General features: G+C 38.7%; 4 protein-coding genes across 4 annotated transcripts; 2 read left to right on the top strand and 2 right to left on the bottom strand.

Annotated features, from left to right (window-relative positions):
* Positions 1–2,976: 2,976 nt before the first annotated feature.
* Positions 2,977–4,076, top strand: LOC143631427 (COBRA-like protein 2). Its single transcript, XM_077100203.1, has 3 exons — positions 2,977–3,259; positions 3,343–3,596; positions 3,663–4,076. Exons 1-3 carry the CDS (start codon positions 3,156–3,158, stop codon positions 3,959–3,961), a joined length of 657 nt encoding a protein of 218 aa, XP_076956318.1. The 5' UTR covers positions 2,977–3,155; the 3' UTR covers positions 3,962–4,076.
* A 4,034-nt stretch (positions 4,077–8,110) lies between these two features.
* On the bottom strand, positions 8,111–8,692 carry LOC143632929 (uncharacterized). The gene has a single exon (XM_077101339.1). It carries the CDS (start codon positions 8,690–8,692, stop codon positions 8,111–8,113), a length of 582 nt encoding a protein of 193 aa, XP_076957454.1.
* Positions 8,693–12,816: 4,124 nt separating this feature from the next.
* Positions 12,817–16,519, top strand: LOC143634102 (5'-methylthioadenosine/S-adenosylhomocysteine nucleosidase-like). The gene is made up of 8 exons (XM_077102272.1): positions 12,817–12,965; positions 13,050–13,113; positions 14,086–14,177; positions 14,289–14,395; positions 14,476–14,550; positions 14,642–14,716; positions 14,797–14,889; positions 16,118–16,519. The coding sequence occupies exons 1-8, from the start codon at positions 12,872–12,874 to the stop codon at positions 16,313–16,315; spliced, it is 798 nt and encodes a 265-aa protein (XP_076958387.1). The 5' UTR covers positions 12,817–12,871; the 3' UTR covers positions 16,316–16,519.
* Positions 16,520–17,113: 594 nt separating this feature from the next.
* LOC143631438 (snakin-2-like) lies at positions 17,114–18,684 on the bottom strand. Its single transcript, XM_077100210.1, has 3 exons — positions 18,503–18,684; positions 17,569–17,620; positions 17,114–17,433 (listed from the first exon to the last, which is right to left on the bottom strand). Exons 1-3 carry the CDS (start codon positions 18,587–18,589, stop codon positions 17,252–17,254), a joined length of 321 nt encoding a protein of 106 aa, XP_076956325.1. The 5' UTR covers positions 18,590–18,684; the 3' UTR covers positions 17,114–17,251.
* Between the last annotated feature and the right edge of the window lie 7,299 nt (positions 18,685–25,983).

Here is a 25,983-nt window from a genome sequence, read left to right on the forward strand (position 1 = left end):
GCTGGTCAGAATTGCATAGCGACGGTCACAGAATGCACCAACAGTCTCCCCTTTGACCGTTGCTCTCAATTCTAACAAACACGAAAGATCATCTGTTACAAAACATGCACTAACAACTTCCAAAGGACAAAAGGCCACACCACGGAGGAATGCGTAGCCTTGAAGGACGTCGTCGAAGCATTCGTCAGAAATGGGAAACTCACTCACCTCATGGCGTAATGGACGCTAAGCAGGCTAATGCGTGTAGAACCCCAGTTGGGGAAAACACGGATGAAACTGCAGCTTCAATGTTGGAGACTACATACTGCGTAAACAACGAGATTCCGAACCAGGTGCATATCGGCTCGAAAGGCTCGATGACACCCCCATCCCAAGAACATGGAAGGGATCTCAATTACACAGGCTGCATGTAGATCAATTCCAAACTTGTAAAGAAAAGGCCTAGAGTCACTTCTAATGGAAATGATTCTCCAAATCACATTGACGCTGATGGTCTTACATTTATACTTATGAACTTTCCAGACTGATGCCAGTACTCACCGCATAAATACGGAAAGAAGTAAGTCGTTGCGTGTGGAAGGCGGCAAAACCCGCATAAACACAAGAAACGACAAAAATTTCTAAGGAAAAGATGAAGAAAACCTTCACGCAGGTCAGTTATAGGTAAAGTTTGGTCATCCCACTAAATGAAAGTGACGGTCCTACCCGCACAATCATGATAGAGGAAACTGAACATCAACCTATTGACAACCGCGCGTCGAAAGGTTAATTATTTAAAACACTTAGAAAATTTCTAAGGAAAAGATGAGGAAAACCTTCACGAATGTTAGATATAGGTAAAGTTTAGCCAAGTGAAAGTGATGGTCTTACCCGCACAATCACGAAAGAGAGCAAAACTTTAACCTATCATCTGCCACGTTGAAAGGTTAACTTATCCAAACTACTCAAGAAATTGCTAAGTTAAACTAAAATATGCGTGAAACAAAGATTCAAAAATAAGAGGGAATATACCCCCTTACCTTGGTAACCAAGAAACCGTAAGACAAGTGCGGGTACAGTGTCAAGGCGAAACCCTTCACATACTTAGCACCTGCAGGGAACTGAAGCCAAGAAATACCTTGGAAGTCAAGTAACTATAAGACGAGTGCAGGTACAGTGTCAAGGCGAAACCCTTCACATACTTAGCACTTGCAGGGAATTAAAACCAAGAAGGATCTTCTGGGCCATGCTTTTGGAAAGGAAAATAACATCCCCGCATAGCGGGAACGTTGAGAACTAGATTGTTTGAAACTCCAAGATGGAATTGGTTGTTAAACATAATTGATCACTATGTCTAAAACTACCAAAACCTCGTGGAGAATCTACACAAGTGAAACTCAACGCTCCTGACTTGCGAGGAGGTTACACACCTACCCGCATCATACCCAAAGATCAAGCAGAAAAGTCGGGAATTTCTGCACGTGACATTAGGAAAACCGCGGGAAGAATCCCCACGGAAAACCTTAAAACTAAAAACCCTTTTCAAAACCCTTTGCTTAAGTCCAAAAGTTCACCTCACTTATTAACAATTCATGAGAAGAACATTGGACTGGGGGGACTTGAAGAGGTAGGTCCCAGCAGGGCCCAGTTGGACCCGCAAGACTCATCTTGAAGAGGGACGTCTGCGCAAAGACCAACTGGTTCCGCAGGACCCACCATGCTCAGAGAGATGAAGACCTTACGCGCAGTACGCCAGCTGTTCCCGCAGGAAAAGCCTCCCAATGGTGAAGTACCCCGCCTGTTCCCGCAGCTGCGGATACAAGCCATCAGGGAAGGCTACCCGCACTAATAGCAAGGCTACACGCGCAAGGCACTAACTCTCAATAATTCAGTAATGTCACCTGAAGAAGGAATGAGCAAGGCGGGAATACTCCCGCCCAAATGAGCCAGTCCGTACGCTTCTGGAGGATCTTTTGTACTATACCTGCCAAGGTATGGACAAAATAGACAAGATCTGACCAAAGCAGCCCATGAACCAATCACAGGGTGACAGCTCACTAACAACAGTACGACGAGGAGCACGCTCTAGTACAAAATGTCACTATCAGCCGCTGCCTACTCACCAACCCTTGTCGTGGCACGTACATAGCCTGCAGTTGGTGGAAAAGAAATAGTACACAGCCGGCCATGTCACTATCAGCCGCTGCCTACCCACCAACCACCAGCATGGCACGTGCGTAGCCCACAGTTGGTAGAAAAGGAATATTATACAGCTGGCTGTACCTGCTTGGAAACCTACCTTCGGCTATAAATACTCCAACACCTTGGAACGGTATCATATCTTATCTTATACTATCACATCTTATACCATCATTATCACATATCTTACCTGCTCTAGCTATTTCTTTTAATATACACTTATATTCAGAGCAATCTAGTCTGATTCTCACGCCGGAGGGTGGTCACAAGGAGGTACCCCCCCTTCTCAGTGACGAGCTCACGCTGTCTGTTTTGCAGGTCATCAGAAGAATAACCATCTTTGCCGGACCTAACCCTCGTGGGAAACATCTACTTAACCCTAGGATTATCCGTAATCTGCCGGGGTAACTTAGTGTTTCTTCAGGTTTCTAGGAGAGCAATGAAAGTTTTTTTGTTTCTAGATGATCCTCCATTTGAAATGGCGGAACCTAAAATGTTTGTATAAGCGTCTGATGATCAGTTGGATGATTCTCCTATGTTCCACCATTTCAAATTCCGGAACCATTGTGAACTACTAAAAAGTTAACATATAACAATAAATAAACATTTTAGGTCTAAATCATAGTGGTTCCGTCATTTGAAATGCCGGAACATATGAGAAGACTCAACCATTTTAACCCCGTCAGACCGGTACTTTTTGTTAAGGTTTTTTACTTATTCATTTTAGATAAAAAAGACAATCCAAATCTCGAAACCGATAAACCAAAAGATCAAAATTTCCTTCTCTTGTTTGATCACATCATGCAAGTAGTTGTGTTAGTTAATTTGGTACATACTTTGGTTTGATACCAATTTTTAAAATTAGACGCAGATACATTAAAGTTGTTTCTAACACGAAACGAGTATTGACGATGGTTTTCAGGAACATGGAAATCGACCTGCACATATTCTAGTTATTTGGCAAACAAAACACCAGTATGTTGTGTGTCAATGTCCACATTTATAGTCCACATATTACAACATGTCCTCAATGCAGCTGTGGGTGCAGACCAGCAGACAAGAAAACATTATCCTGCATCAGGTAGGCTTGATATATAGTTATTATATATGCTCTTTAGAAAATATATCTAGCTACTTGTATCTAATATTTGATTTGATGAAAAGTGGTACAAGCGGTTCAGAATTCATCAATGCTTTGGACACGGTGCGATGCACTGATCACATGTGTCCCCTTCGAGTCCATTGGCATGTTAAAACCAACTATATTGATCATTGGAGGGTGAAGCTAACGGTTACAAATCTTAACTACAATAGAAACTACAGTAACTGGAACCTTGTAGTTAACCATCCTGGATTCAGTCAGCCCGCAACAACTTATAGTTTCAACACTACTTTGCTCCATACCGATGGGATCTCAGGTAAATGCTATAAACATCTTTTTTTGAAAGTGTTTCTCATGTTTCACCAACGTGAACTTTTTGTAGATGATGTGGCCCTCTTTTGGGGCTTAGATTACTTCAACACCGAGCTCTTGAATGCGGACATGGATGGAGTGGGCTCGGTATCAACAGAGATACTTCTAGCCAAGGACCGCAAAACATTCACATTACACAATGGTTGGGCTTTGCCAAGAACCATTTATTTCGCTGGTGAAAACTGTGTTATGCCATCTCCGGAAACTTACCCGATGCTTCCAAATGGTGCATCTACACGTAGACCGCTCCATAATCTAATCCTCTTCATAATCATAATCTATATCAACTTCAAACTACTAAGATTCTAATACCATCTTTATATTCCGTTTTTTTGTTACAAACTAACCAATGTTCCACTTGGAATGCCCAGAAAATAGTGATTGACGATATGTAATAACGAACCATTTTGACAATTTACGAATGTATAAATTTCAAAAGAGTATTGTTATTGCACATGATTTTTGCTCCACAAAAACCGCACGTGTTTAAGCAAAGTGTTGTTTATTTTGCAACCAAAAAAACAAGTATGATAGCATAAGAAAGCTTAAGTTAATCATATATGAAGAACGTAATTTTCCTTGATTTCTCCATTATGGTTACAATATATTTATATATATTTATAATACAAAGCAATCCCTAAGTGTTAGGGATAAATCTCAATTCTAAATACAAAGAAATCTATCAATATAATTCAAATATAAACATTATCTATTACACCCCCGCAGTCGAAGCGGGAGGTGGCTGAATACTGAGACTGGATCGGAAATTGTCGAACAATAACTTTGGACGACCCTTCGTGAAGATATATGCTATCTGAAAACGTGTCGGGATGTGCACAATGCGAACCTTACCTCGACGAACTTGTTCGCGAATAAAATGGATGTCCAGTTCAATATGCTTTGTTCGTTGGTGTTGAACCCGATTACCCGACAAGTAAATAGCGCTGATGTTGTCACAATACACCAAAGTGGAAACAGAAAGGGGACGGTGCAATTCCAGTAATAAATTGCGTAGCCAACATATCTCCGCCACAACATTTGCAACGCCCCTATATTCAGCTTCCGCACTCGAACGAGAAACCGTTGACTGCCGTTTCGATGACCAGGATAGCAGATTGTCCCCAAAGTAAACACAATAACCTGAGGTCGACCGACGAGTGTCAGGGCAACCTGCCCAGTCCGCATCCGTGTAAGCGCGTAACGAAGGGGCATTAGACGGACCAAGAGTTAATCCGTAGGTTTGGGTACCCCGTAAGTACCGGAGTACTCGAAGAAGAGCATTCCAGTGCGATTGTTTAGGAGCATGCATGTGAATACACTGTTTCTGAACTGCATACGAGATGTCTGGCCTCGTGAAAGTGAGGTACTGCAGAGCCCCGGCGAGACTGCGATAAAGAGTTGGATCCTGAAAATCGACACCGTCGTTGTTGCTAAGCTTTGGTTTTGTATCGACCGGTGTCGGAACCGATTTGCACGAACTCATGCCCGCACGCTCTAATATATCCCCCACATATGTTTGTTGCGATAAAAACAATTTATTTTCGGACCGTTTAACCGAAATTCCTAAGAAGTAGCTTAGTGGCCCGAGGTCTTTCATGGCAAACTCGGCAGATAGCTTAGCCATAAAGTTGATACGGAGGGCATCAGATGAAGTGGTGAGTATAATATCATCAACATAAATAAGTAGATATGACGTATCCGCACCCTAATGATAGACAAACAGGGAATTATCGCAACGACTTTGCATAAACCCCATGGTAGAAACGAAGTCCGTAAACCGTTGGTACCATGCTCGGGGTGCCTGTTTAAGACCGTACAACGACTTTTTGAGTCGGCAAACGTGATCCGGATAATCACGATGCCGGAAACCCATCGGTTGATGCATGTATACTGTTTCATTTAATGTGCCATGTAGGAAGGCGTTGGTCACATCAAGTTGATGGATTGACCAGGACGCCGTTAGTGCCAACGACAAAACCATGCAGATGGTGGCCGGTTTAACAACCAGACTAAACGTCTCGCCACAATCAACGCCCAACTGTTGGTTTCGACCATCACAGACCAACCGTGCTTTGTAACGTTCTAGTGAACCATCAGATTTGAATTTATGGCGAAAAAGCCACATGCTCTGTATTATGTTCATATCCGGTTGGCGCGGGACTAATTCCCACGTCTTATTTTTAATAAGGGCATCAAATTCAACATTCATTGCTTGGCGCCATTCCGGTGTGGACAAGGCAAGTTTAGGATTGCAAGGTAGAGGTACGGGGGAGGTAGTGTTGAGATTGAATGGTTGTCGTGGTTTTAGAATACCGTCCATCGATCGCGTTCAAATGGTACGGTACGCAAGAGCCGAATGTGTCTGTTGAGGCTGTGGTGGTATAACAGGGGTCTGAGTTGGTGGTTGTTGTTGGGCCTTAGGGATGGAGGGTTGTTTGGGGCGGCGAGAGTATGTTTGAGTGATGGGGTGAGTAGGTTGGGGTGAAGGATGGTGGGTCACGGGTTCTGTATGGGCAGTGGGTGAGAGAGGGTTAGGTTGAGATGAGGGTTGTGATAATGGATTGTGATCAACATGTTCCCAATGGGTCGGGTGTATGTTATCGGTCATAAATTTGTAAGATTGAAGAGAGGGATGGGTAACGTTTTTGAAGGGGAAAACAGTTTCATCAAATTGTACGTGACGACATATAATTATTTTATTAGTGGATAAGTCTAGGCATTTGTACCCGCGATGTTGGGTGGGGTAACCAAGGAAAACGCAAGGTTTTGATCGATGTTGTAGTTTGTGGATGGTGGTGTGAGGGATTAACGGGTAGCATAGACACCCGAACAGGCGAAGGTGTTCGTAGGATGGTGATCGACGATATAGGATTTGGGTTGGTGTGTTATTTTTAAGTAGCTTGGAAGGGAGAATATTTATTAGGTATGTGGCGACCTCTAGCGCGTGATGCCAAAAGGTGTTGGGTAGGTTAGATTGAGCTAGGAGGGTACGGATGATGTTATTGATAGCGCAGATTTTGCGTTCCGCTTTACCATTTTGGGAAGAGGTATAAGGGCAAGAGAATCGAAGCGTCATTCCGTTTTGGTGAGAAAATGTTTGAAAGGAATTATTAGAGTATTCCTTCCCGTTGTCACATTGAAATTGTTTAATTTTACATTTGAATTGGGTTTCGATTAGGTTGTAAAATTGTTTAAAGATGGGAACCACTTGGGATTTGTGGCAAAGTGGGTAGGTCTATAAAAAATTGGTGAAGTCATCGACAAACAGAATGTAATATCGATGCCCACCGGTACTAATAACTGGTGAGGTCCACAAGTCACTATGCAATAAATCAAATTGATTGAAAGTGGAAGTAATAGATTTAACAAATGGTAGTCTAATACTTTTACCAAAAACGCAAGATTGACAAAGTTTAGAACTAGTCTTATTACATTGAATAAAATTTGAATTCCTAAGTGACTTTATTAAATCGGGACCCGGGTGACCCAGTCTTTGGTGCCATACGTCTTGGGAGATGGCAGTAAACGAAGATGGTGATTGAATCTTGGATAGGATCTGCGGTGTGAGAGGATAGAGGTCCCCGGTGCTATTGCTGCGTAGAATACGTGCCTTGGTCTTGAGATCCTTCACAAGAAAACCATAAGGGTCAAATTTAATCGAAACTTGGTTGTCGGTTGTAAGGCGACGGACCGACAACAAGTTTTTAATAATATGAGGTGCAAGTAAAACATTGTTTAATTTAAGCGGTGGGTAGGTTGGTTGTAGGGATTGGTTGCCATGGCCAGTTACTGGAATGGAATTACCGTCACCAACTATGATGTTTCGTAAAATACCCGTATTAGAAAAAGACGAGAAATTACTTGTATTGTTCGTCATGTGATTAGAGGCACCGGTGTCCATATACCAAGGTTGCTCCGGGGGGGGGGGGGGTAAAGCGACATAGTATGTAGAGCTTGGTCTATGTCGGTCGGTGTGTATCCCATGGGATATGCCTGAGCCGGTCTCGGACCTAATATTCCCTGACCCGTGTTCGAGGTGGGTGGTTTGTTTGAAGTCGGGTAGGGACACGGTGGTGTGGCCGCCCACTGTTGCCAAGTTGGTTGAAGTTGCGGAGCTTTTGGCCACTGTCCCAAGAATGGACCCCATGGAACGTACCCGAGCTGTTGAAACGGGCCACGTCCCTGAGCAAAATACCCACGGCCACGTCCTCGTCCCCGGCCGCGGGCCCTACCCCATCCACGATCGTTGCTGCTGCCGTTGAAGTGTTCCTGACGGGTGGAGGAGTCTTGGTGCTGTTGTTGGTCCGGTTTCCCAGAAGCCGCGAGGGCCTGACCGGCCGATTGAGAAGATTGCAACGCCTGTGCCTGTCGTTCAGTTTCTTCCCCACAAAGCTTTGACCGGACGGTGTTAAAATCCGGGAGAGGTTCGGTGTTCCGGATGATGGCAGCGATAGTGGCTTATTGTTCCGGTAAACCCCCGAGAACCTTAAGAACCAATTGAGTGTTTGAGAGTGGTACGTCAACGTTTGAAATTTGATCGGCAAGGACTTTTATTTCCTGGCAGTATGATGCCATGTCTTTGAACGATTCGAGTCGTGTATTGGTGAGTTTCGATTGAAGGTGGAGAGCTCGGGAGCTCTTGTTGTCGTGAAACAGGTTCTCTAGCGCGACCCATGCATCGAAGGCTGTAGAATTTTTCTTCATTATTGTTTGAAGGAGGTCCATTGAAATCGTTCCGTAAATCCATTGTAAAACAATGGCGTCTAAGCGTTTCCATTGATCGGAACCCGTGTCTTTATCGGCTGTGGATTTTTCTTTGTCTTTATCGGCTGTGGATCTTTCTTTGTCGGCTACGGATCCGAAGAAGGAGGAAGACGCCGCGGGCCGTGGTTGAAGATGGTCATCAACCAAATAGGCAGTGCAATGAATCCGAAAAAGTTCGGACCATGTGTTGTATTGAGCGTTTTCATTGTCGAGGGTTATTGTGACGAAGTTTTTGATGTTTGAAACCGTGACGGTCGGATGGATTTTGGATTCCATGAGGGAGGATCGATGAGAGGAATGCAGATAGGGAGAAGAAAAAAAGGCAAGGGTTATTTCAATGGCTCTAATACCATGAAGAACGTAATTTTCCTTGATTTCTCCATTATGGTTACAATACATTTATAATACAAAGCAATCCCTAAGTGTTAGGGATAAATCTCAATTCTAAATACAAAGATATCTATCAATATAATTCAAATATAAACATTATCTATTAATATAGAAGTGATGGCCAAACAAAGAATGCCTTGAAGTATATTGGAATGAAGGTGCTTTTAGGTCTTTTATTGCATGATATACAAATGACACTTATTATGATATTAATTTTCGTTTTGAAACACGTCTAACCATTTGTGGTCATATTGTTCATTGAAGATGTGAAAGCAAGTGTGTTCAAGGCTACTAAATGACTAGTTTAACTCACGTGTGTTTTCATTTTCCTTTACGAAGAATGGATATACAAAGATAAATCAAGTTTTTTTTATATAAAATATGGTATCATATAATGAATTTTCATGTCGATTTAACTAGAAAAATAATTTGCATAACTAATTAATTAAATTTTAGGACTAATTAATGCTTGTGAATTAAGGAGCGCTCTAGTTTCACGTACACAATTTGCTTATCAACTACTCCGTAGATAATTATTTTTACCGAAGGGGTTTTAGCCCATTGGTATCAACTATCAAGATAGGTTAAATTGAAGTTTAAAAAATGATGGTTCAAGTTCCATAGTGGACAAAATGACATAGTATTGCCGTTTAAAAATTAGATATCAAGAATAATCTTCGTGGTCGAATCTACCCTACTCTGTAGTTATAAGACCATGTGTATTGTGGATGCAGCCCCTATGTGGGCGTTATGCGTCATGTGACGCCACGTCACCATAGGGCTTTATGGCTATAATGGGTGTAGTGGATGAAACCCCTTCAAATCATTACCTCGTTATTATTTATCAAAAACAAATAAACAAGTAACCAATCACATTCCACTCCCCTCCCCCCAAACCGACGTTACATGGGAAGTGCACCCCCCCCCACCAATAACGTCTATAGCGCCCCGGGGGCCGGTGTTCCTGATGCTAGACCGTCTCGGAACACGTATTGACCATCTTTGAGCAAATACTAGTATGACTAAAGCGTCATCCCATATCTTTGTCATCATGTTTGCTAGCTTAAATATGTTTTCCATCTTGATGATGCTTTATAGTACTTAACGTTTACATTTCAAATGTAGTCAAGGTTTATCTATATGCACAATCCATGAGAACCACAACTCAACGCGCTCAAGCTCATTATATGTTGCATTAAAGGTACTCTATAGATCACAAACTACAATTATATGTCTCATCTAAATATTGTTTCATTGAATGCTCTGATATTGATTGAGGGTGTTCGGATATTTGTCCATCCACATCTAGGTATTGTGTATTTTTGGATGACAACTTAATATCTTGGTCATTGAAACGCTAGAGTATCATCTCTCGCTCAAGTGTTGAAACTAAAGATCGTGGAGTTGCTAATGTTGTTGCGAACATATCTTTGATTGACTATCATCTCCTTTATCTTTATTATTTTTCATGCCTCCATTGTCTATTGTGACGATGCCATGACCGTTTTCATGTACATGGTACAACATCGACGTACCAAACATACTTAGATTAATATTCAATTTATTCCGAAAAAACTGGTGATGGATCAGCTTCAAGTTTTGCATGTTCCTTTAACCTCTCAGTATGATAACATCTTTACCAAAAGTATGCCTCCATCTCTATTTATTGATTTCGCACTAGTTTGAATGTTTGTCTTTCTTCCATCCAAACTATAAGAGTGTAACAAGTATTATGTCAATCTCTCTATGGATACATATATATATATACATTGTCTATTGAGTATAATGTACACTTATAGTATAAAAATCTTCAAATGAATAACTGAACATAAAAATCAAACCTTTTGAAAAATTTAACCAAGTTACTAAACCACATTCGTTCTAAACATATATTCATAATTTATCACGAAAATAACTTCAAATTATTTGGAGTAAAACATACTTCATGGTGCAACTAAAAAACCGTCAAAATTAATGATTTCAAATAGTTATAAGGTTTGTGTATGCTAAATCTTTATGGATTGCGACATTCCCTTTTTGGTAGAAAATCACGTGTGTTCGATGATATTCGTGTGGCAACTAATAATCAAATTTGGGAAGTTATGACTAAGTTTCAACGCCTATTATAAGTAATAATAAAAAATATATATACTAGAATATTTGAAAATAGTCAAATACGCATGTTTTGAACCATTATTATGCGAGTCCCACATGTCTATGACTTTTACTTCAAGTAGTATCGGAGACGAAGTAGTGAATAGTTTAGCCAGCGCCTACTAGGTCTTATGTTTAAATTTGATCTCAATAAGGTTCATCAAGTATGGTCTTCGGATGATAGATTTTTCGTGGGACCAGGGCCGGCTTCGAGAATACAATTTTTTTGGGTCAAAGACGAAAAAAATGGGCTTAAATTAAAAAGAACATTTTGTTGGGTTTAAATAATTAAATTTTAAATGGGCTTACTTGATTATGATTTTAGTTGTGTAAAAAACTTTTTTATATAAATAAGCTTAATAATGTCTCAGATAAGACTAGATACCATAACCTTTTGGTTAGATGTCATACTCCTTTGTCACTAGAGCAAACTAGTGGTTATGTAATTGTGTTGAAACATTGATTATACATGTTTTTTCATAAAAATACATATAATTTAAAAAAAATTCGGGCCTAGCGGGGTGTTGGGCATGCGGCCGTCGACTACCCTGTCATACACTATGACCGACCCTGCGTGGAACAGGAGATAATGGGTCATGAGGTACCCAACGCTTTCTATGATCATGCGCATATAAGGTCATTCTTTGTCACTGGGTTACCTTGGGTAACATGCTTTATTTGTGGGACGTTAAAAAGCACATGTTTTGAAGCGTTATTATTACGTGGGTCCCACATGTTAACGACCTTTAGCTTAACTGGTATTGGAGGAGAAGAATAAATTTGAGCAAAATGCTGTAAGATCTCAAAAAATGCTGTAAGATCTCAAGTTCGAATCAAATCTTAACTGGGTTTTGTGTAGGAAGCCTTTGAACAGTGAGATTTCTTAAAAACAAAAAAATGGTGTGGTTGGGCTACATAACACTGTCTCATAGACGTAAAATATCACCTTACTAGTTTGATCCTCCCATGTTACGGGGGTTTATTCAAGTTTTTGTTTTAATCGTTTTGCTATTTTATGATAATTTATTTTATTTTTTAACGTAGTTTAGTTTTAATTTAATACATATATATTAGTTTGTTATTATATTTTTTAACGTTTGAGTATTTTTCAATTGAGATGTGTAGGTTTTTTAGATTTTCAACGAACAAACATAAACGGACACGAGCATGTTGATTTTTTTAAATGAACAAACAAGAACACAAATATTTATCGAATGAAAAAGGGGATGTTAATGTAGTTGACAATGGTGGGTAGTATCGGAACTTAAACGGCGATGAAGATAATAGACCAGCAACAAATAACATGTAAAGGAGATAAATTAAATTATGGTTTATTGATAGTGTTTACTAATAAATGAGATCTTGTAACCCATCTGAGGGCTATTAGGGTTTTGTAAGACCCATAACCAGTGTAAATTATTCTTTGATGATTAAAGGGTTATTTCACAAATAAATTACATGTTATAACCCGTTTAGGAGTTATTTAGGTTTGTTGAGACCCATGACCCGCAAAAATTATTGTTTGATTATGATAGAGTTACATAAATATGTGAAATGTTATAACCTATTTAAAAACTATCTGGGTTTGGTAATATCCATACCTGTGAATTCGGGTCAAATGCATGAGAAGTCTCAATTTAGAAACCAAGCAATCTGATAGCTCCAGAGAATGGAAGGAATAACTTAAGAATGACAAATATGATTTAATGGTAGACTAATAAGATATTATTCCGAATTTATTCTTACGTGGTAAAAATGTTTTGAAGCAATATTATTATTAAGTGGGTCCCACAAGGAAGAAAGCCAATCAAAGACCAGTTTCTACTGCCTCCGACCTTCATATTCGATCAATCACTTCTCTCTCTCGCCGGACTTCTTAGAGAGAGAAAGTAACCGCCGCCGACACCGACGATGACTCCTCCGCCTACCGGAGATGACATCAGCAGCAAGCAGGAGTCATCAAATGATCAACACCGTCCAATTTCTACTATTGTTATCATCATCGGTACTTCTTACTTTGCTGTTTATTAGTATGTCTATATTCATATTAATATTATTTTGTTTGATGGAGTTGTGTTTTGTTGATTAGCTATGCAGACGGAAGCACTGCCTCTTGTAAACGCGTTTGAGCTTACCGAGGACACTAATTCTCTGTGAGTAATTAATTAGGTTTTAGGGTTTATTTTATAATAGTTGTGAAGCCGTTAGCAGCAATAATTTGTGTTTCACCACTTTTAGCCTCTTGTGCTTTAATTAATTTTACAATTCAGGGTTTTATTCTACTTCTTGTCCAAACATGTTGACAAAATCTACATAATATAATTGGTGATGTTACTTCATTTCTTGTTTCATTTAGGTCTGAATTCATTTGCAATTGTGTTTTTTTTTTGTTTTGGTTCATTAGGTTACAATTTGCATTGCTGATTTTGTTTGTACATATGTTCAATCACATAGTTTATCCCCAATTATTGTTATTATTATTATAGATAAAAATTAATAAGTTTGTGCAGCAAAGTGGTTTATTGGTCCGCTTGGCGGCACCTTAGTGATCCATCTTTTTTTTAAAAAAAAAAATTTACTTTTTGTTTTTGTTTTTGTTTTTTATAGTTATTATTATTAGTACATCGTCGATATTGGCCGAATGCGCATCGGCTCATGGTCACAAATCGTTGTTATTATTTTTTTTGGTTTCTTGCGTTTCTTTTTATTTTTAACGCCATCATCTTCGATAGAGACAAAACACGCCTTGGTTCGCAACCACAACGCGCACGTTTTTTTTCACCGGGAGTTTTGTTGCTGAATTTACTTTTTTGTTTAGTTTCGGTGTCGTAAACTGATACCGACCGAATTTGTGTCGGTGTGCCACCACAACACGCGGTTTTTATTTCTTTCTAAATATGTTAATTTGTTGTATTTGGGTGTTGACGAATTTATTTTTTTCTTGACTGCACCATCAGCCCGGCGCAACGCGCCAGGTGCGATACCTAGTTAGTTAAGAATAACAAATATCAATTAACCCCTGTCCCATGTATTATTGTTATAGATTCGTGTGGTAATAGCTTTGTGTTTGCATTATATTTCTTATGTTTATTACATTGAATTTGATTTACGATTTCATTATGCAGATTCCCAAAGGGAACACCTTGGGTCCGCTATCATGGCACTTACAAAGGTTTAAATGTGAATATTATCTGGCCCGGGAAAGATGCTGTTTTGGGTGAGTGTCGGTTATGTTAATGCATACAATTGATTATGCCACATGATTCATGAATAATAAATCAATTTATGATAATATAATACTTATGTTTTGTAACAATTTGTTTTTCAGGAGTTGACAGTGTTGGCACTGTTTCTGCATCCCTTGTAACATATGCTGCTATTCAGGCTTTGAAACCAGACCTCATTATAAATGCAGGCACTGCTGGTGGTTTTAAAGTATGATTTTGGTTTATATGTGTTACATGATCTTAAATCAAACTGCTTTTTGTATATTCATATCGTTTGGATGTTTGCAGGCAAAAGGAGCTTGTATTGGTGATGTGTATCTTGCTTGTGAAGTTGCTTTTCATGATAGAAGGATTCCAATCCCAGTAAGCTAAAAATAGTATTATTGTTACAATCGTTTTCTATTAATAAGTTATCAATTTTTTTATATAATGTATGCTTTAATTGTTGGTAAAGGTTTTTGATCTTTATGGTGTTGGTTTGAGACAAGGATGCTCCACACCAAACCTTGTGAAAGAACTTGAGTTTAAGGTTACTTTAATGTTAAATTTTACATTACAAAGTTTGACTTCGACTTTTTCTAACTTGCTTTTTTTTTTACCAATTTTCAGGTTGGTAAGTTGTCTACCGGAGATTCTTTGGACATGACTCCACAGGATGAAGCTTCAATACTTGCAAATGATGCTGTCATCAAAGACATGGAGGTAATATTCAATTTCATTTTCTCAATTTTGTAAAAAATATATAAACAAGTTGACACTAGAAATCAATTTCTTTGTCATTTGAGTAATTACACATTTGGAACAAAAAATTGATCATTTAGGAGAGCCATTCTTTCAAAAAGATATATGTTGTTAGACCACATGGCTTTTTTGAACCTGTGTCATTTTAGGATAACTAGTTTTAAGGCTTTTAGAAATTAGAATTCATTTTAATTAGTTATTACACTTTACCGCGAAATCATTACTGCTGTAATCTAATTCAATGCACAATTTGAATGGTTAAATATGCGATAGTATATATATTAACAGATAAATTTTTTAAACATCAAATACCAAAGGAAATATTTATTGGAACCGAAGAATTCTGGACCGTTGATCACTGTTTTTCAATGGTTAAGACTTACTATTGAGGCTGTGGCAAATTTATAACTAATAGGAAGTTAAGAATGGCCATAAAGGGAGCCATATGCAATTGTTGACTTTTTGGTTTGAATCTACTTCCGCTAATATTTTTAAACTCAGTTTAATTTTATGTTTTTTATTATTATCCTTTAAACTACACAGAAAATAAGGATTTTGTTCTATTTAATTTGAGTATAGCATTGCTGTAATTTTTCAAAAAAAAAAAGACGTGTTGTAAAAAGTTTCGACCAACAATGCATCTAAACCACTTGTAATTTTGTTGACGCATCTACCCTCGCCCTAAAATACACGTGTCACATCTTGATTCCTTGACGCACTTAACATCCTTTCTACAATATCCCTACCCTATACGGTGAGGTTCAGTATATGACATTAAATTTTTACAAGGACAAAGTGAGCAAGCCTAATTGTTTATTTATTTTGATCAATGGTTCATACTTATCAAAATGTTGTACTTACCTAAAAATGTGTGTGTATGTTTACATTCAAAAAGGCTAGACTAGTTTATTCATCTGTTTTTAAATTTTTAATCGTTTGCCTACACATTTGTAGGTTATATTCATAAACAAAATGTATTCATATTTTTTTTATTAATTTCAGGAAAGAAAAATAAACATTGCATTTCTATCATTTTCTTCTATTTAAAAAATTTTAAGGTTGAAAAAGTGAATGATCGATTTTGTTGTCCGTCTTTTCGCAATATTTAGTGTTCTGCATGGATCTCTCCCATATGTTATGTATTGCGGACAGTACCATTGTTTAAAATCTGGAAGTGTTGTTTATTCAGGGAGCTGCTGTGGGTTATGTAACGGATCTCTTAAAAGTGCCAGCAATATTTGTGAAAGCGGTTACTGATATCGTGGATGGAGACAGACCAACTTCTGAGGAATTTTTGCAGAATTTGTCAGCGGTGACGGTTGCACTCGGCAAAGCGGTTACACGGGTGGTTGATTACATTTCTGGAAAATCCGTCGCGGAACTCTAGAACTGCATTTTGGCCAGAAAGTTACAGGAACTTATTCAAATAAAGAACTGGTTTATATGTGAAATCTTCATAGCTAGGGTTCAGTTGCTGTATTCTGACATAAAATCAAAAACCTTATTTATATTGTTTGTCAAATTATTTGCTTTTATGGAAGCACTGTATGCATCCAAATTTTAATAGAAATGTGAGGGGGGGTTTATTTAAGGTTTTATGTGCTAAATTAAAAATGCAATCTTTTACACTTTTATATTTGCTATTAAAGTTGGACGGGCCTTAGTTCACATGGGCCTGCCTATCTGGTCTCAAAGTCTTTGGACCATATTAGGTCAACTTCAACGTATAGATTCACATGACCATATTATCACCACTAATTATTATACATGTTTATTTGTTAGCTTTATGTATAAAGCTTAAATTCTACTCGAAAATTAATATTTGAAACTCTAGCTCGGTTTGAGCTCAACTTGTTTATTATTTTTTAGCTACTTCATTGTTTCTATGTATTTATTTAAGTATTGTTATATGAGCTTCATCTTAGGTTGAGTTTGTTTAAGCTCAACTCAATTAGTTTAGAAGTTGGTCGTGATCGAGTCTCCTACGACCGGCTAAGCTAGTTTACCCACTAGTGGCAAACCCGTGACTTTTTTATTAACATCAGTCTTTGAAACTGTGTGATGAACCGGTGTCAGTTGAAGGACGAATAACTAAATATAAGTATGTTATACATAAACCATCTCACACCAAACATTTTTGCTTTTCTAGGTAGTTCTACCATTGTACACCCTACTGACATGGATACACAATAAACACAACCATTTTTATTGATGTAATGCGATGAGAATCGCATAAAATTGAATTACATAATCATAAACAAATGGATTAAGATAGAAAACACGTAAAAATAAGCTTTTATATATCGATATGCGCGATCAATTTTCACGGGCACTTCTTTTTGTTTCCTCGGGTAGTCATCTGAGCATAGCAATCACAAGATTCATAGTTGCCCGAGGTGCCCGGAGGCACACAGTTGCACCTTCCACAACATGTTCCACAAGCCCGGTTGCATAGGTTAGGTCTTTTTGATAGTATGCACCTTGCTGCACATGCTTTTCCACAATCTGCTCAATTTACATAAACCAATATATATCTGTTATTCATTTGTAGCTTTTATCATGTTTTATACATTTTGTGTAGTTAATAAAAAATAGCGGTTGTATTTAATTTTTTATATATATAATGAATTGAATTGATACCGATCTTGGCGGGTGTGGGTGCGGGTGTGTATGCGCCAACACTAGCATCCTCCTGTAAACAAAGGAAAATATTAATAATTCAACATATAAATTATCATCCTGATGACATAAAATATATAATGAGCTTTAGAATTTTATTAAAAAAACAAATGAAAACCTGTTAATTTTAAACCTGTTAAAATATATAATGAGCTTTAATTTTTTGTAAGACATGTGTATATGTCTTCAAATTTAAAAAGTTGTCCAACCATTTTTATGAAAGACATGAAGTCTTTATTTATTTTCTTAGGTTTGCTAAGTTTCCAATTAGAAATCATTTAGTTTCGATAAGGATTAATCGAGTTTTGAGAAATCAAATTTTTGTAAAAATAATGCGGAAATCTTTTATGCCGTTAAGCAACTTATAACTGTCTTTTATGCCGTTAAGCAATTTATAATTGTCAGCAAACCAATTTTTGAAAATTGGTTTTATATTCAACTTGTGTATGAAAGATATGTAACAAACACATGTAGAAATGTCTCATTTATGGAGTTCATTATTTGTGAGAAACATAGATAAGTCTCCAATTGAATGAAAGTTGTTTAACAACTCTTCGTTTATTAATTTTGTCTTTGTGAAAGACATGGATAAGTCTTCAATTGTATGAAAGTTGTTCAACAACTCTTTGATTATTATTTTTTTGTAAGACATGTGTATATATCTTCAAATTTAAAAAGTTGTCCAACCATTTCATGTAAGACATATGTATATGTCTCTAAATTTATGAAAGACATGTGTATATGTCTTACAAAATATGAAAACCAGTTAATTTTAAACTAGATAATAAAAACTAGCATGGGTTAATTTAGGTTGGAAGTAATATATTAATACAAGCATATTATTAAGTATTAAAAGTGAATATAAAAATGGTTAAAGAGGAGAAGAAAATATTACTAGTTGAGTGGGATGGAAGGCTTGGGCAAGTTGGAAGACAAAAAGAGAGACAAGAAGTGAAGCAACAAAAGCTTTGAGGATACCCATTTTGTTTCACGAGATAGGATAGAGAGTTCTAAGGTGTACTTGAGCATGAAGTAACCAATGTTTCAACTAGTATTTATAGGTGAGAGAAGAAGAAGAGAGATGGTGTCATGACACAACCCAATGATTACTAGTATTTTAATAAGATATACAAATTTTTTTTTCATAATATGGCTATTTTATAAGTGTGTATATATGTATGAACAATTTCATATGTAAAGATGTGATATATATGTGATTGCCTGTCCACTTAAACTTGATGAGACTTGTCATATTTCTTTAAAAACGATGTTATTTAGATTTTAGAATCGAACATAGTTGTTTAAGTAGTTATCACCCTATAAATTATACTAATTGAAAACTAAATCATATATAAAAAAACAAACAATTATAACTTAATCTAATCAAAACAAATGGGATCACTTAAGAATCGATATATATAATGCTAATATTTAAAATGATGATTATGAGGTATATATGTAAATACGATGAAGCCATAAAGTAAAGGAAGAAAGTCGTACGAGTATTCGGTGAGAGTGAGCTGTTTGAATATGACAACAATGCTGTGGGGACTCGTTCAAGGTTGGCATTATCATTATTGTCATATACCAATTCTACAAGTTCGGCAACAGGGAACACAATTATCAACCTTATAACATTTATATACTTTTCAATTTATAATAATAAATACAATAATCATTATTAATTATATTATTATTTATGTTTTTATACTATCATAAAATTTTAAGTATCCTGACATGAATGATATGAAAAGTTAGAGCATTCACATCACATTCTATATATTTTCTCTATAATTTAGCTAAAAACATCATTTCATAAATTTTTCTATCATTTTTCAAAATTCTTCCACATTCTATTCCCTATTCAAATCCATAAATTAATTCTTTATTATTTTTTTTATCTTTTGTCTTATTATATAGTAAATGGTGATTGGGAGATATGTGATATATTATATGGTATGAATCAAAAATAAGTCCCTATATTTAGGGATTTATTTTAGTTGCCATATAACTCATCCATATAATAATGGATTGGAGAGGTGATTTTGATGGTTTTCTTAAAATTTACCATAAATTATATGGGTTTGACAACTTTAGAGAATAAGCTAAGAATGATCTTATATGTTTAACCCATTAAACAGGTCATGTTTAAAACTAGAACAAGAAACTTATTCTTATTTTATATGGTAACCCGCCAACTTGTTTATAATTTGATAAACATCCCATTAACAAACTACTAAATCTAGCTAGTTACAGCCGGTTAAACTTGGAAGAGATTAGATGAGTGAATTATATGACTTTGTAAGTTTGTATGTCTCGTTTTAAAATTTATATTTTTCACACAAGTAAATATATGAATCATTTTCGTGTACTAACTCTTTAGCTGGCTAGCTACATATAGTCAACAGTTATGGACTACACGGGTTAAATTTTTCTCAAATCTTAATAATAACGAAATAAATATATCCCAAGTATTGATTACAGCTGGAAAATTGACCAAACACTCATTAAATATGCATTAGATTTTAAATACGACCAAAATGATGGTTAAATATATAATAAAAAGTAAAACATCGATCAAAGTTTTATAGTTCAAGTTAATAATTATACGCTTAATAGACGCAAGAAATATTCGGTGCATTTCAATTGTGTCAAATATTCCTAAGCACAACACAACCATCTTTTTCCCCCAATTCAGGTTACAGATCGATAGCGAGTAAAGATGTAATTTGTCAAATCTATGGACGGCTCTAGCTTTCAGTGTAATCTCGGCTCCGCCTCACCGCCGTCTTCCGTCGTACTTTTGCTCCGGCGAACGTCAACTTTCTCCGACGCCGGTCACACCGTCGCTTAGGCTTTCTTACAGATCAGCTACATCATATTCTCCCGTACGTTGTTTTATTGATTAATAAGCAACAGCAGCAGCCATGATCAGCATCCTTGCTCAGCGCCCACAAGGTGTTCGATGAAATGCTCGTTTTCATTACAGAATTCTGCAACAACTTTGACAGAAGGATGAAGATGTAGTCATGTAGAAGAACAGCAACATTGTTCACTCCTTCCATCCGCCATGTCTGCACTTGCATTTGTTCAGTTGTTTCGTTTTCTGAAGTGCCCACAAGGTGTTCGATGAAATGCTCGGTGTAAGTATTTCTATGAGCTTCGGTTCAAAAAGCTTTTGAACCGTCGGGTAGCTCTTGTTTCTGGTTTTTTTTTTTTTTTTTTTTTTGAGGTGGAGACATTGTCTAAGTGTCTCGGTTGAAGTTGTTCTCAATTCGGTGGTTTTTTTTTGCCATGTCTAATGGTTTTTGGCCTTGCCTCTTTAAGGGTTCCATTGTTGCCCCGATGGTGTTGTTGGGTCTAAGGGGATCCGAAGGCTTATCCCTCATATTAAAAGTCACCATTTTGGTTCGGATGATAGAAAAGATACTTTGAGGCGTGCTATTGCTGAAGACCCTTATCTTTTTACCTCTGTTTGCGAAGCCCTTAGGTTGTCTGAACAATGGTTGTGTTGGGAGTGCATGCGTCTTCGTTCCTTCTGTTGGGCGTGTCACCATGAAGATCGGGTTATTCGGTTTATGCCAAGGGAAGGGGATGAGGAGGGTTTTATTATGGGAGTCCCTAGACCGTGTGTGACAACGGGGGCTTCCTCGTCTGGAGAGGCATGTGTGGATGTAGCTCTCATTGACCGGGTTTTTTCTCTTCCTATTAAAACTGTTAAGAGCATCCCTTTTAGTTGTCGCATGGCGTTTGCCCAAGCCTTGACCACAGCTTTGGACAACGTGGTGGCTATGCCTGATTCGGTTGATGCGTGGATTCGTCTGCTACTTTTACCTCGGTGTACGCTGCGTGTGTTTACGCCAGTCAGCCGCCAGGATAAGAGGTCGGGCAACAGGAAAACCGGTCAATGCCTCAGTATACAGCGGGCGCTAGCCCAATGGGGTGATCGTGAGGGGTTTGGCACTCTCATTCAGTCTTTGTTTGTTCAACCAGCGATGGAGGGCCCAAACGGTTTTAAAAAAGGGTCTGATAAAAAAAGCGAGGATAGGGGTTCTAACGTCAAGCAATGTTTACGTAAGGTTGCCGATTGTCATTTTACCGTTGCAGTTAAGGTTCTATGTTCTTCTGGGGCCGCACCACTTAATAAGAAAACTTTGAAGGCTCTCAAGGATAAACACCCGTGTATGCCTCCCCCTACCATGCCCGCTTTCTTACCAGCAGAGCCTCCCCTTGTAGCAGAGACTGACAGTGTACTGGTGTGCATCAAATCCTTCCCTAAAGGGACGTCGTGTGGGAGAGATGGTTTGAGGGCTCAACACCTTTTGGACGCCCTTTGTGGGGAAGGGTCCGTGATTGCGGCTAGTCTGCTTAGGGCGACTGCAGCTATGGTTAACTTATGTTTGAGGGGTGGGTGCCCTAGGAGTTTGGCGGGGTTCGTTGCATCTGCTCCCCTTACGCCTCTTCTCAAGCCCGATAATGGTATTAGACCTATTGCTGTGGGTTCAATCTGGAGGAGAGTAGTCTCCAAGGTGGCTATGAAGGGGGTGGGAAGGATATGGCCAAATACCTTGGCGACTTTCAGTTTGGGGTCGGGGTTCCAAACGGGGCTGAGGCAGTTCTTCATAGTGCGAATAGGTTTGTAAATGCGCACCACCGAGACGGGTCGTTGGCTATGCTTACCGTCGATTTTTCGAATGCCTTTAACCTTGTGGATAGAACTGCTCTTTTAAATGAGGTAAGGAAAATGTGTCCATCCATCTCTGCTTGGGTTGATTTTTTATACGGGTAACCAGCTAGGCTTTATGTAGGAAATGATAATATTTGGTCTTCCACAGGGGTTCAGCAAGGGGATCCCTTTGGGCCTCTCCTGTTTGCCCTTGTTTTACACCCCCTTGTCCACCGGATCAGAGATCGCTGTAAGCTTCTTTTTCACGCCTGGTACCTGGATGATGGGACCCTTATTGGAGACGCTACTCAGGTTGCCAAGGCTTTAGACATCATCAGAGTGGAGGGCCCCTCTTTAAGCCTCCTTCTCAACATAAAAAAAACTGAAGTTTTTTGGCCTACATGTGATGGGGCGAAGACTCAAGAGGGTTTATTTCCGCGGGAGATTGGTAGGCCGGTGCATGGTGTGAAACTTTTGGGTGGTGCTGTCAGTAGAAACGAGGAGTTTATTAGTGGTTTGGCCCTCAAAAGAGCAAAACGTGCGGTTGAGCTGATGGAATGCCTCAAAGGCCTTCGTGACCCTCAAAGTGAACTCCTCTTGCTTCGTTCGTGTATGGGGGTCGCTAAACTACTGTTTGGGCTTAGGACGTGTCAGCCTTTCTATGTCGGAGGAGCCGTCTCTGTTTTTGACACGGGTCTTCGGAAAGCGATCGAGGACATTGTTGTTTGTGGTGGTGCCTTTTTGGGGACCTCCAATGGAGGTTAGCTTCCCTCCCAACCCGTTTTGGGGGTCTTGGGATTTGCTCGGCCGAGGATGCCTCTTCCTACGCTTTTGTGGCTTCAAGGGCCCAATCTTGTGTTCTTCAAGACCACATTCTACGGGAGTGTGGGGGTGGGTTGTTTGACTCTGATTATAGGGGTGCGTTGGATACCCTGCATAATTCTCTTCCTGATCTTGATCTTAGCGGTTTCGACTTTAAAGACACCGTCCCTCCTAAAGCCCAGAAAATTTTGGCGAATGCCTTATATGGTGAAATCGTCAAGACAGTTGAAGAGAAGTTCGCTTTGTCCCCGCGACAGCGAGCCGTGTTTGAGTGTTTACGTGCCCCTCACGCTCAGGATTTCCTGTCAGTTGTTCCCATTGAAGGTTTAGGGCAATGTATGTCGCCAGTGGAATATCGGGCCATCCTCAAATACCGGTTGATGGTACCCCTTTTCCCGGTGGATGACCCGTGTCCCGTATGCCGAAAGGCTTGTTTGGATTCTTTTGGGGAGCATGCAGTCCATTGCAAAGAATTACCAGGCTTTAAATATCGACATGATCTAGTTCGAGATGTGCTTTACGACGTCCTTAAGCGGGCCGGGATCTCGGCAAAAAAGGAAGCCCCGGTAAACTTCTTAACTGACCCTTTAGATGGGAGATCAACCCTACGACCCGCTGACATTCTTGTTTTTGGATGGGAAAAAGGGAAGCACGCGTGCGTTGATTTGACAGGTGTGTCCCCCCTCGTTGGGCTACGGGACCATGGGTTTGTGGTGGGTCATGCGATAAACAAGGCAGAGGCGGGTAAAGTAGCTAAGCACGAGAAAGCTTGCTTTGAGAATCAGCACGTGTTCATACCGTTTGCTTTTGACACCTTTGGCGCTCTCGGCCCTGACGCGGTTCAGTTCCTTAAGCGGGTTCAACAGGTGGTCAGCAGTAACTCCGCCCATGCTAAAGGGAACGTTGTGTTTAGTAGGGTAGGGTTTGCTATTCAGAAGGGGGTAGCGGCATAGCTTGTTGCCCGTCTATCTGCCGTTAGTCTGTAATTGTCCCAGTGTAAACACATTTTTTATGGTTTAATATTGGTAAACCTAAACAAGGCCAAAATAAATACTTAAATAGGTCAAGTGGGCATCACAACCTTCACCGAAAGGTTGATAGACATAGACTTGTTATAGCGACCTCAAGAGAAATTGGATAAGATGTATTCCCTTTATTTAAGACATTAACTGTTTAAATCATGTATTTGCAATATCAGTATGAATCAATGTTTTGAAACCCGTACCGGACCGACCGGTCCGACCGGGACCCGGAATAAACACCGGTCCGGTCATGGTATTTAGCCCGTTTTCTAAAAACCCGGCCGGTTCTTGCGGTTTGCGATCGAACCGGACCCGGTGAACCGCCGGGTGAACCAGTAAAACGTATAAAATTTATGATTCCGGCGAAAATCCGGCCGCAATTATATCCGGTGACTACAAATAAGAGGGGTCTGCGAATGAGAGAAAAGGATAGGGGTGCGAAGAAAATAGAGATGAAGAGATCGATTCAGTCATAAATCTTACCAAAGGTGTGAGAGTAGATGAAGTTAAGGTATACTCACTCATGGAGTCATGGAGAAGAAGAAGAAAAGAATTGAGAACGGCGTATCTTTAGATTTAGGTTAAACCTATTCATTTTTTATAACCATATATTTTAATCTTTTATTTATTTATAGTTTAGATAAACTCTGGATCCAAATCAACGTTTCTAATTAATATCCTATTTTTAAGTTTATTACTTATTTATTATTATTATTATTATTATTATTATTATAGATTGTATTAGATTTATATATATATATTATTTATGATGTCATCCGGGTCAAACACCGGTCCGTCCTTCCGGGTCGGTCCGACCTTTGACCCGGTAAGGCGTCTGGGTTGATGTCCGAGCCGGGTCTGAAAACATTGGTATGAATAAGTATTGATATCCGCTCATCCATATTTATAATTTTTCCATCATCTCAAATCTAAAATTACATTAAAAATCAATAAATTTTACTTTTCATTTCTGTAACATCCTAAAATATTCTAATATTAAATAAAGAAAGTCGTATTAAGTTGTCGTGTGTTAATGATTAATTAATATTAAACAAGAAAGGATCATGGACTTGGATTAATTAAGATGGATTTAGGTCCATGGGCCTTAAGGAGCATAAATACCTCCTTAAACTACCCTAAAACCCTAAATCCTCATTTTCTTTCATCCTAATCTCTACACACTCCAAACACACACACACCACCTTACATACGGTCGTGAGAGTGAAACGGGATTCGAGTCCAAAAATCAAGCCAACCATTAATTAGATCTTCAATATACGAGCTAGATACGAGATAACCAAGCAAACCGAACACATAAAGGTATAATATTGATCTTAAAGTTCATGTTTTTATAGACGGTTTGCCATGAAACTTAAAACTATAATAGATCGGGTCTAAACGAAACGTAAAGTAGCGAACTTGATGCTAGGACGAACCTAATAAACCCATAAACATGTACGGTTCGTTTAAGATAAACCGTAGATCTTGTATTGAACGTTTTTGAAATTAAAGATCCAAACTTTATATGTTTTTGGGCCAAATCATATCCAAAACAACCATAAGAACAATCGCGGGTTAGTTAAATGCCATACCCAAGGATTTCACGTTGAGCGTTGATGATTATGGGGGGGGATTAGGGACGAACAGTGGCTGCAGCTGGACAACTTCGCCGCAACCAAGTTCGCTGCTGATTAACTTCGCCCCCAGTATGTTCGCCAGCATGTTCGCTGAGCAAGTTCGCCAAACTGTAACTTCGCCTAAGGCTAAGTTCGCTAATGTTTAACTTCGCCAAGTTAAGTTCGCCTAAATCTAAGTTCGCTACTGGTTAAATTCGCTTACACGTATGTTCGCTTATATTATGACCGC

This window comes from Bidens hawaiensis, unplaced genomic scaffold (genome assembly GCF_021521415.1).
Source record: "Bidens hawaiensis isolate Kalapana, Puna unplaced genomic scaffold, B.hawaiensis_p1.1 tig00000512_1, whole genome shotgun sequence".
NCBI lineage: Eukaryota > Viridiplantae > Streptophyta > Magnoliopsida > Asterales > Asteraceae > Bidens > Bidens hawaiensis.